This window comes from Crocodylus siamensis, chromosome 7 (genome assembly GCF_052110815.1).
Source record: "Crocodylus siamensis isolate JL-2025a chromosome 7, ASM5211081v1, whole genome shotgun sequence".
Classification (NCBI taxonomy): domain Eukaryota; kingdom Metazoa; phylum Chordata; order Crocodylia; family Crocodylidae; genus Crocodylus; species Crocodylus siamensis.
The window spans coordinates 65,275,208-65,287,594 of record NC_143401.1 but is presented as its reverse complement, the minus strand read 5'-3'; the positions used below and the strand labels follow the sequence as shown (position 1 = coordinate 65,287,594).

Here is a 12,387-nt window from a genome sequence, read left to right as displayed (position 1 = left end):
GCCTCTGGCCACTCCTAAGTGAGCTGAGCAGGGGTAAAGCTTCGTGTCCCAAACATCTGGACACGGCTGCAGGTAGCACTGCATGCTAAGGGTTATACCAGTATTCAGGAACATTTCCCCCCCCATCTCCACCACACAAATGCTGTAGTAGACTTACTAGCCAGACTCCAGGATAATCCTACACTGGCAGAGTACTGGGACATATTCCACCTATCAATAAGTTGGCTCCCCTCAAAACTCCCAATATGGTCCACCCTTTCAAAAACCCTTTGACTTTTTCTTACTTAAAGGCATGAAGAACGGTCAGCACAAGCACCAATCAGTGAGCACATCATCTCTGACCCTGCAGTGCGTCAACCAGGATTTAACTGGCCACACTGTTATTGGGCACTTCTCAACATTTTTCAAACTGGACAGGGTCATGTTCCTCAAGCCTATACCAATGGGATATTCTCAATAACAACAAATGCCCTTGTGGACAAGTTCAAACCATGTCTCACATTGTTGAATTGTGTCCATTTACAATATTACCTGATGGTCTTCAATCTCTTCACAGTAGTGAGAACATCACCTTAAAATGGCTGAAACAATATGCCAAAACTGCATACACTAAATAAGTAAAATGTCACAAGGGGGTAGAATTTGGGGACAGTAAATTCAGATATGTTCCTGAAGGAGGGACAGAATTGATTAAATGCCTACAACTATTTGATATAGCAGCCTTTGAAGGTATGCTTTATTTTTATGCACTTAGCTATTATCATTAGCTCCCACAGGACTATAGGTTTTGCATGACCTGGACAGTAGATATCTTTTGTAATAATTAGGCCTAGTGTTCCTGTGGATGAGATTTGATTTTTTTTTCCCATGGAGTTCTTTGGACTTCTTAAAAGAAGGCACTATAAATATGTTTTCATATTTTATATCATTGCTTTCTTCAGTATATATTCATGTAGTTCCAAAATTGATGTACATACCAGTTTACCAGTTTCCAATGATAAGATTGCTTATAACTCCTGGTCTTCTGGCTTTGCTATTTTTAGGGATAAAAAGAGCATTGCTTATATTTTGATGCAGGGATGATGCGTAGGGGGTGCATGTGCATCCCCTGAGCATGGCGGTGCACCCCCTGCAAAAAGGTGCTGCAGACTCTGTTGGCAGTGCCTGTGAGTGGTCACCAGTCGCCACCCCACTGCCAACACTGCTGGCAGTGTCTGTGGCCAGTCCACAATCACTGCTGGCCACCACCAACATTGCCAGTGGTGCCTGTGGGTGGTCACCGACCCCTGGTTGATGCTTGGCAGCGCAGCCATGCCCCCCAGCCACTGGGGACACACGTCGTTCATGTTTAACACATGCAGTCACAGAACTATACACTCATGCAAGAGTTACTAAATATTTTTAATCCAGCATAAAAGCAGTTTGTAAGGACTGACCAGAAGTTCAGTCTCCTAACTTTGGACTATACCAATTCAGAGTACGTATGTACATTTAACTAAAACACATGCTACTACGAAGTTGCAATTAATTTTGTTTGGCATATTTGGAAATTCGTTCATTAAATTGTTGTATACTTGCTACTGTTTTATAAAGGGAAAAATAATTTATATGAAAAATACAATGAATTCTCTGTAATATAAAAACAGGATAAAAACAGAAGTCATCCAAAAGGAACTAAAAACAGAAATGGAGGGAATTCAGCAATCCTTGGAACATGAATCAACAAGCAACTATAACAAAAGTTCATCTCATTACACTTTTTGCACTGCATAATGCAGACTGTAAACTTAGAAGGTGAATACATACGTCCCATTAAAATTCCTCTCTGAAATATGGTTGTCATTCTGTAGCTGACTGACACTGCATTAAAATAGGCAACATGAATGTAGTATAGAATATTTTTGGTTCTTGTGTAATGGCTTTATATGCTGCACCTGTTTGGTGTTTATTTTAGCTTAGCCTTAAACCAGGGATATAAGTCCCCCACAAAATAGAAGGAAAAGTGTATTTTTCTGAGCTTGGGGATAGATTCTGATATCCTTACATAGATTTTCTTTCTGTTTCAATCTTTATACATTCCAAGGGCAAGGTTGTGACACCATTAATTTGACTGGATGATACCGTCAACAAAATCCAGTCTCAGTTACTTCACTGAGATGGTTCATGGTGTAGGGTTATCACAATCTGGCTCTTAAAATAAAAAAAAATGGTAGTGACAACCAAAACCAAACAGGTGCCTAAGAAGCAGAACTATATGCAATGCCACATGAAAAGTATACGATCTGAATGCAGAATAACTGATGACTTGCTGTTGGACTGAACATGAGAATCTCATAGAATCAATGAGTGGGAAGGGACCTAGACAGATCATCTAGTCTGACCCCCTGCCATGGGCAGGAAGGAGCACTGGGGGTGGCAGGTCATAAGACCCCAGCCAGGTGCCCATCCAGTCTCCTCTTGAAGATTTCCAGGGAAGGTGAGAGCACCACCTCTCTGGGAAGCCTATTCCAGGCTCTGGCCACCCTTACAGTGAAGTAGTTCTTCCTAATATCTAACCTAAACCTATCCTCCCTCAGCTTGTGGCCATTGTTCCTGGTGACTCCAAGGGGGGCCCTGGTGAACAGACTTTCCCCAAGTCCCTGCTGCTGGCCCCTGATAAGGTTGTAGGCAGCCACAAGATCCCCCCGCAGTCTCCTCTTGCGGAGACTGAAGAGATTCAGGTCCCTCAGCCTCTCCTCATAGGGCTGGCCACGGAGGCCCCCGACCATACAAGTGGCCTCCTCTGGACCCTCTCCAGGGTCCCCACGTCCCTCTTGAAGTGCGGCGCCCAGAACTGGACACAGGACTCCAGCTGCGGCCTGACCAGCGCCGCATAGAGGGGGAGCAAGACCTCTCTGGACCTGTTAGTGATGCCCCTGTTGATGCATGACAGCGTGCGGTTGGCTCTGCCTATTGCTTCGTCGCATTGGCAACTCGTATTCATCCTGGAGTCAATCCTGACTCCAAGATCCCTCTCTGCCTCTGTGCTGCCGAGAGGGGCAGCCCCTAACCTATACCCATAATGCTGGTTCCCTCTCCCCAGGTGCAGCACCCTGCACTTGTCCTTGTTGCACCACATCCTGTTCAGATCCGCCCACTTCTCTAACCTATCCGGGTCTGCCTGGATGCGGTCCCTGCCTGCCGGTGTCTTCACTTTACCCCACAGCTTGGTGTCATCAGCGAACTTGAACAGGGTGCTCTCCACACCCTCGTCCAGGTCGCTAATGAAGATATTGAACAGCACCAGCCCCAGGACCGAGCCCTGGGGGACTCCGCTGCCCACACCCTCCCAGGTCAACATCGACCCGTCCACCACCACCCTCTGGGTGCGCCCCTGGAGCCAGTTTGCCACTCATGTGACTGTGCATTTGTCAGTGCTGCAGTCCCTCAGCTTGCCCACCAGAACTGGGTGGGACACTGTGTCGAAGGCCTTCTGCAAGTCCAAGAAGATGACATCGACTTCCTCCTTCCCATCTAAGCTCTTTGTTACCTGGGCATAGAAAGAGACCAGGTTAGTCAGGCAGGATTGGCCTGGCACGAACCCATGCTGGTTACCCCTCAACATCACTTCCCCTGCAGGGCTCTCACAAATGTGGCCCCTGATAATTTTTTCAAAGACCTTCCCAGGATAGAAGTGAGGCTGACTGGCCTGTAGTTGCCAGGCTCTTCCTTCCTCCCCTTCTTGAAAATAGGGACCACATTGGCCCTTTTCCAGTCCTCAGGGACTTGGCCTGAGCACCAGGAGTCCTCAAACAGCCGTGCCAATGGCTCTGCAATGACACCAGCCAGTTCCCTCAGCACCCGCGGATGAAGGTCATCTGGGCCTGCTGATTTGGATACATCTAAGCCCTCCAGGTAATCCTTAACTAGGTCTGAACTAACAGTCGGGGGACTCGCATCCTTCCTGGGCCTCTCTATATTATCACCCAAGAGCACCCCATTGTCAGCAGACAGCAACACGGAGGCAAAGAACTTGTTGAAGAGTTCTGCCTTCTCTTGTGCGTCCATCACCAACTGCCCTGCCCTGCCTCACAGGGGTCCAATGTTACCCCGAGACTTCTTCTTGCTACCTATATACTTGAAGAAGGACTTTTTGTTATCCTTAATCCCAGAAGCTAATCTAAGCTCCAGTGCTGCTTTAGCCTCCCTTACCAATCCCTACAAGCTTGGGTCAGGGAGGTGTACTCCTCCTTTGTTCCTGCCCCCTGCTTCCACTGCCAGTACACCTTTTTGCTTTGCCCTCAGGCCAGCCTGGATATCCGCACTCAGCCATGAAGGTTTCTTGGACCCTTTTCCTGCCTTCCTGCACAGTGGAATTGCATCCTGCTGAGCCCTAAGGATAGCCTCCTTGAGGAAGGACCACATTTCCTGGACCCCCATACTAGCTACCCCCTGGGCTCCGAATGCCTCCCTGACTACTGCCCTGAGCACAAAGTTGGCTTTCCTAAAGTCAAGTATTTGCACTGTGCTAGTTATCCTCCCCACCCTTCTCTGAATAGCAAACTGATCACTGTCCCCTAGCCTCCCTTGTACTAGCACATCCCCCACCAGGACATCCCCTGAGGCTAACACCAGATCCAGTATGGCGTTTCCCTAGTGGGAACATGTACCTCCTGCATGAGGTGTAGGTCCTGGATGCATGTCAGGAACCTTCGTGAGTGGCTAGATCTGGCTGACTGCTACTCCCAGTTGATGTCAGAGTAATTCATATCACCCATGACCGCAACATCCTTTGCACGCACGGCCTCCCCCAGCTGCCTGGAAAATTCCAGATCCAGGTCTTCCTCCTGATGTGGTGGCCTGTAGTAAACCCCTACCACCAGATCCCTCTCCTCCCACCCTCCTTGAAGTTTGACCCACAGGGTCTCACTTAAGCCTTCCTCTGGTCCCATTTGGAAGGTAGAACTGGTATACTGTTCCCTAACATAGAGTGCAACCCCCCCACCTTTTTTCCCCTTCCTATGTCTTCTAAACAACCTATAGCCCTCTATGTCTACTGCCCAGTCAAAAGTTTCATCCCACCATGTCCATTAGGTGTCCTGGTGTCCATTAGGCCAACCAGGTCGATTTTACTACTTCCAAGCAGGAGAGCAAGCTCCTCCTGCTTGTTCCCCATGCTTCTTGCATTAGTGAAGAGACACCTTAATCCCCCCGTGGGAGCCCTGGGCACCCCCTGTTCCTGAGAGACAACTGGTCCCTTTGTATATACCTGAGCTCTTACCTGTGAAGGTCTTACACCTGGTTGAGTTACCTCTTGCTCCTGTGGGTCCCCATCCCCCCGACGAGCTTAGTTTAAAGCCTGCCGGAGGAGGTCAATTAGCCTGTAAGAAAACAAACTCTTACCTTTGGGGAAGAAATGGAGACCATCACACCCCAGAACGCCCTCTGCTCTAAAGTGCGGGTCGTGGTCCAGGGAGCCAAATCCGGTGTGATGACACCAACTCTGGAGGCACCAGTTCACCTCACGGATGCAGGCACTCTGCCACTGACAGCCTCCACTAACCAGGAGGAGGGATGAAAAGACGACCTGGGCCCCCAACTCTCTAAGCTTGGCCCTCAGAACCACGTAGTCATCCATGATCTGGTCCGGACTACTCTGGGCCACATCATTGGTTCCCACGTGGATGAGGACCATAGGATAGTAGTCAGAAGGCCGGATGAGGTCAGAGATCTTCCTTGTGATATCCCCAATCTTGGCTCCTGGGAGACAGTACATCTCACATTGGGGTCCCTGTGGTGGATGGGTCCCTCCGTTCCTCTGAGGAGGGAGTCCCCTATGACAATGACCCGCTGTCTCTTCCTCTGGGTCACTGGATGATACTCAGAAGGTACGGATGCCAGCTTGTTGGTTGAGAGCGTGGCTTTCTCCCTTCCTCCTTCCTCACGTCTGCTCCAGCGCTGCCAGGGCCACATACCTGTTCCCCAGTTGTACCGGAGTGTCAGTTGATGCAGCTGCACGCCGCCTGTGACGCTGCTTGGTCCTGGAGGTGACCATCCTCCATTCGCCTCCTGCAGACTCCTGGGTGGTGACAGCCTGAGGGGATGGGCCCTGCAGAGAGACAAAGTAGCCATCAATCTCACCTTCCATGGCCCTGACCCGCCACAGCCTGCTCACCTCCGCCTGGAGCTCTCTCACCTGCCCCTCCAGCGCCACAATCCTGTCACAGGTGGGACAGGTGAGAGAAGCCCCCACTCCCATGCCCCCCCCCAGCCCCAGGGACTATGCCAGGCAGCCCCCACAGGCAGTGGTCCCACCTGCATGGAAGTCTCACTGGTCCCCGGGCCAGGAGGCAGCCATGGGGCACGAGCCCTGGCTGCACTCCGCATGACAACTCCCATGCTGTCACCCACACTCACTCACCTGAGACGACTGCTGCTGCTGCTGCCACCGCTGTTGGTTCTTCCGCTGCCTGCGGCCTCCTTTCACGCCTCCCTGCGCAAACCCTGGCACAAACTCCAGCACACCTGTTTGCACTTCCTGTTCGCGCAGCTCCCGCCCAGCGTGGCTAAATGGGGTCAGGCGGGGAAAGAATCCCCTGCCCAATTGCCCGCACCTGGTCTCACTCGCTCCCTTCCCCTTCCCTTTCCTCGCCTTACCTCCTTATTGCCACAGCTGTCCCTCAGCTGTGGATCGTTGCTGCTGTTGGTGCTGGTGCTGCTGCTGCCGTCGCCGCCTCAATGGTCGGGGGGCACCGGGGGCATGTGCACTCCCTCCGGCATCCTCAGCACAACTGAATGGCAAAACGAAACAAATGAGCAAAGAGGATGTCATAGAAGAGATGCAATGGAAAAGCAAAGGATTCACAGAGACAATAGAAGACAGGCTGAAAGAGTAGGCAACAACAGATTCAGTGAAGATGAGACTGAGGAACATAGTTGTGGATTGATGAATGTGGTGTGCCAATTTTGTAACTCTTTAAAACATTTCCAGGCTGAAAGACTGTCAGATGACTAGTTCTGGGGTTGTTGTCATACGTGTAAACTGATTCTGCTTCCAGTAAGACCACTTCCAGAGTATTTGCAGGATTTGATAATGAATTGGAACAACAAGCATTACCAGAACTTTAAAACAAACATGAAATTGTACAACAGTGCATTGTCTGTTGAGCAAAGATCACTGTGATGCTTTACGGACTGTGTGGAAGATTGAATCCAAATGCATCATGTGTGGAAAATCATCAATATCTGAAGAAATATCCAAAGGAGTTTACAGAGGAGACGCTTGGAAATGTTGATGGATACCTGTTGTACAGAAGAAGACTAGGCAGAACAGCTCAAGTTAGTAATGACACAGTGGATAACAGAAACATGGTACCCTATAACAAGTAGCCTATTTTGCCCATCCTTTTTTATGGGCTTTTACATTAGTATGGTAAGAAATTAGGAGGCTTCTGTCTGTTGCTGATGAAGACTGTACCAATGCCTGTACCAATGCCTGAATTTGTTGATATTTAGGCTATATTGAAAGATTACCTGACCCCTGGAGGAGGGCACACAGAATGGAAAACTTAGTTTCTCCAGTTCTATGTAACTTATTTCACATGTGCATGCATAGTTTTGGAATGGAACATTTTAAAAAAAAAACAGAAGTACAGAAAATCAAAAATTAAGGCACATGAAGTGAAAGGTGATATTAGCAAAGTGGATGCTTCATGGGAAATGTAAGGCAGAAAGTACTGTACCTTTTCACAAGTTCACAGCTATTCTTAGTGACAGTATTCCTTCATAAGTGGCCAGGCTGAAAGCACTGCAGGGCTTTTCTCAGCCACAATGAGAAAGCCAAGACAACTTGCCTTGGGAGGTCATGTTTATGTTCAAACACTTTGTTCTTCATTAAGGCAACATCACAATCCTTCTCTCTTTTTTTGAAGGGAGATTTCATATTTTCAAAATACTGCTCATGTAATTCAGTATATATTAAATCTATAGATCGCTAGTAAATTTCCTTACATGGTATTATGGAAGTGCATAACTTCACTTCTAACAGCTATATGTCCTGAAAATGCTGTTCTAGCTTTAAAAAACTGAAACTAAAATTTACATAAATTTATTATTTATAGGCTGCCTATAAATTAATCAGGGGAGGGCAGCAAGGAATAGGAGACTCTATTTACTAGGACACCCCCTGGAGTAACTAGGAACAATGGCCACAAATTGACGGAGAGCAGATTTAGGTTGGACATTAGAACTTCTTCACAGTAAGGGTTGCCAGAATTTGGAATGGGAGGTGGTGCTCTCCCCTACCATGGGGGTGATCAAGAGGAGACTGGACAAGCATCTAGCTGGGGTTGTCTTTCCTGCCCAGGGCAGGGAGTCAGACTCGGTGACCTACTGGGGTCTCTTCCGACCCTAACATCTATGAATCTATAATTTGAAAAAAATGCACAGTATTTACTCAAATCCAAGTCGCCCCTTCCCCCCACCATTCAACATGGAGGAAAACCAGCCTTTGATTTGAATATCAGTGCTGGGGGCCTCTGGAGGTGCTGTGGTGTGGCTGTCTGGAGTTGGCAGTCATGGAGTCAGTGGGAGCTACTGTGAGCCTGGATCAGGGGTCAGCAGCTACGGTTAGGCATTGGGCAGCAGACTGGAGATGGCACAGCAGCACCCAGGGATTGGCCAGGGAATGAGGCATCAGTGCATTGGAGGTCAGGTGGAAATGGGGCAGCAGTGAGTGCCAGATTGGGTGGGGGATGGGCAGGAATCCAGGTGGAGATTAGGTGAGGGATGAGGCAGCAACATGCATCAGGGATTGAGTGGAGAATGAGACAGCAGGATGCGTCAGGGGATGGACAGGGGATTGGGAGGCAGAGTTGGGTCTGTGGGCAGTTGTGGACAAATTTAAAATAAGCCTCCAATAGTGAGCTTCTATAAATGAAAGATGTTAACAAATTTATAATATTCCATTTATAGAATCAAATTATTGAGAGGACCTTAAATTCAAAGTTGCTTTGGATTTGGGTAAATGCAGTATTTTGAAAAGCAGGTTTTGATAAAGTAACATTCTCATTTGAAACAATTTTTTTTTATATAGAGATATGATAGTTGGAGACAGTTGTAAGCATGAATTAGGAAATTGGTTCATTTATGGCAAAGTGGACCTGTCCTTCCTCCCCTCTAGTGTCAAATATTGTCAGAAAAGTGGGTCTTTGAGTGAACTGCACTGCATCTCCCACTGGGTATTCAAAACCCCCTAATTAAAGTTTTGGACGTATATTCTGTATATTGGTGCATTCATTCTTGCTATGTTTGACATGTTTCACAAAGACCAAGAACTAAGTCTTTCACTTGACTTAGTTTTTTATGTACATAGAATAGCATCTTTGTTTCTAACATTGCTAGTCTAGACCTGTCTAAATCTCTTGATCTCTTTGGGCCATGTTCTAAAAGAATTTTTCCATGTTCCATCTCTCCTGTTCAAGATAATCCAGAACACTTATTTTCATTGAGCAATTGTATGCACCTGTGGTAACTGCAGTAATTGTTTGCTTGGGAAAATATTAGGAAAAGATTAGTAACTTAGTAGTTGTAACTTAGTTCTCTTTAATATGGTTTAACAGCTGGAACTGAGGAGGAAAGTTAGTACACTAACTTTCTGTACGTACCTAACGCTACTGTGCAGTAGCGTGTCACATCAGAAACACTGCTAATATGCTACTGTACAATAGTTTTAGGCTACTGTGCAGTAGTGTCACTAAAAAGTGTGTGCCAACACTTCTGCACAGTAGCACTGGTTACTGCTCATTGATTTAGTATTTGATTATACAAGTCCTAACCTTAATGTGCAGTAACTATGGTGCATTAATGAACATGTAGATATGTCTTATGAGTAGCCAGCTCTTCATAGACTGCAAGAAAATGGTCTGATAGTCCTCAAACCTCTAGTCTAGTTTATAAAAATTGAAATGTGATACAGCAAATCAGGGATGCTCAGCTGTTTTAACAGTGTTTACTATATCTTAATTCATTAGTTGTTTTACAGCCCACTTCTTTCAGCTTCTTACTAGTAACATTGTTTGTGACTCCAGTCAAAGCAACTGCTAATGCAATAAAAGTAGACTTGATTTAGGTATTTTCCATGTCTTTGAAACAGTTAATATTTAGTACTTATGAGGGAAAAAAAATGCTTTCTCCTTTTGATCTTATTCACAAAATCCTAAATATCTTTCTAGCATAGTTTTTATGAAGCCTGGTTTCTTTTCCACCTGAATATAATTTCCTAGATGTTCATTCCTTTAGGAAAAGAAAGGACGGAGCTGTCTGGCATTTTGGATCCTCTTCCCATAGCACAGTAACCTTTTCTGGGAGCAGCTAGTCTTATTCCATGTTGTTACCAGCTATTGTTATTCAGCTGGTCTTATAAAAGATATCACATTTACCCAAATAACCTTGTTTGCCTTTGTTACCAGTGGTTTTTCAAAGGGCCCAGGTAGCACCAGTACAAGCTGGTATAAGGAAGTGCCTGAACTCTTGTGGACAATCAAAAAGGTGTCGGTAGTTTGAGACTAGGGTGACCACCATTTCAAAATGGAAAGGCGGGTCACTCGCTTGCCTCTTCTCCCCGCTGCCTCCACCAGGGGCACAGCCAGAGTGCAGCTGAGTGGAGGCAGATGTGGGCTACCTGCTCAGGGCTCCCCACCATACTGTCTTTCCCCTAGGATCCCCTTGCCAGCTGCATGCCCCATCCATCCAGCAGCAGTGAGGGGCACAACTCCATGCTGCCACCACCCATGCTGCTGCTGGGCGGGCAAGGGGCACCTCACCATGGTGGTGTAGCCAGTGCAGGACTCCTGGGGGAGCCTGCATCTGTCCCTGCCCTGCATACAAATCTGGTGGGCATGTGCTCCCAACCATTCCCTGCTGGTAGTGCATGTGGCAGTGGGGAGGCCCCACTACCCCACAAGTCACCTCTGGCTTCAGACCGCTCCCCACCTTAGGCCCCAAGCACCCTCAGCCCTTGCCACACTCCCTCCCTCACTGTGGGGGCCTCAATCTGCTCCCTCCCCCACAGATTTACCCACAGGGAGCTGCCCTCCATGCTGACTGGCTATTCCTGGCCATGTGCCTGTGTGCAGGCATGCATATACACATGGCACACGTCCTGCTGTCCCCAGTAGCCTGCAAGCAGAAACCTGCCCCTTCCCAAACCTACATCCCTGCAGGATACTGCAAATCCCAGACAAATACTGTCCTGGAGTCACGCAGTCAGGGATGGGGACTTGATGTTCCCATTCCAGGACTGTCCTGCTGCCCAATGACAGACAGTGGCCACCTGACTTGAGAACTGCCGTAGGATGGGACACAGCAAAGTACAGAACACGCTTGCCAAGTTTCTTCTCGTTTTCTTTTCCTTCCTTCCATACAGCACCCTGTGGGTACCCTGCGGTTCACTCCATTGCATTTCACATGCTTTAATGATGTTAATAACGCACTTGGCTAAATAACACTTTTGCTGGGTTTCCCCCGACTAACTCCAGGCCTCCTTAGCGCCACATGACAAATCCCAGGAGCAAGTGGATCATTAAGGGCTCGTCGGGACAGGCTAGGTGCGGAAAAGGCACGAGGGCACGCAAGGTCATCCAGGCCGCTTGAAGCCCGTGACCGACACTTGAGAACCAGGGCGGGACTCCGCTCGCGCGCACCGAGTAGGGGGCTCCAGCGGCCCCAGGCAGAGACGCGCGCCCGCCGACACGGGCAGCGTGAGAAGCGCCCTCTCCCCCCCGTGACAGGTGCGCGCATGCGCGGAAGGCCCGGCCCGGGCACGCCAAGGACGCGGCTCGGCGCCAGCGTGCGCACGCAGGGGTTGGGCCGGACCATTACGCGGTAGGAGGGGGCCGCGCACGTGCCGGCCGCGCGGGGTGGGGCTGCGTCAGAGGCGCTCGGAATGCGCGCGTGAACGGTGGCGGCGCAGAGGCGTTGTGTCCCGGCTCAGGCGGCGGTGGCCGCCCCCCGCTGCGGGCAGGACGCCTGCGCCGGGCCGGGGGCTCCGGCGCTGCACGCGGAGCAGGGAGCTGCTGGCGGGCGGCGCACAAAGGCGAGAGAGCCGCAGCCGCCATGGGAGAGCCGCTGCGCGCGCCGCCCGCCGCCGGCCGCCCGCTGCTCAACGGGCTGCACCACAGCTGCCGCCCCACCGCGGCGCCGCTCGGCCACGGCCCCTGCGCGGAGGCGCCTCCCGCGCTGCTGCTGCGCCCCGACCTGGCGCTGCCCGGCCACGGCTCCCCGGCCAAGCGCTCCCGGCTGCGGCGGACGAGGGACTCGGGCAGGAGGCACAGGCCGCGTAAGTGGGGCCGGGGCGGGGACCATGTGACTGCCTGCAGGCTTCGTTCAATGCCCCCCGGCTACCACCAA

General features: G+C 49.6%; 1 protein-coding gene across 4 annotated transcripts in view; it reads left to right on the top strand.

The window, feature by feature from the left end:
* Positions 1 to 12,387, top strand: part of PANK1 (pantothenate kinase 1) — a 105,801-nt gene that overhangs the window by 49,277 nt on the left and 44,137 nt on the right. For 2 of the 4 annotated variants that reach the window (XM_090056704.1, XM_090056703.1), the window contains exon 1: positions 11,873 to 12,316. The exons of 1 other annotated variant lie outside the window; for it this stretch is intronic. In XM_090056704.1, coding sequence (XP_089912830.1) covers positions 12,094 to 12,316 — 223 coding nt within the window. In that variant the 5' untranslated portion in view covers positions 11,873 to 12,093. One more of the 4 variants, XM_090056707.1, reaches the window with a different exon arrangement.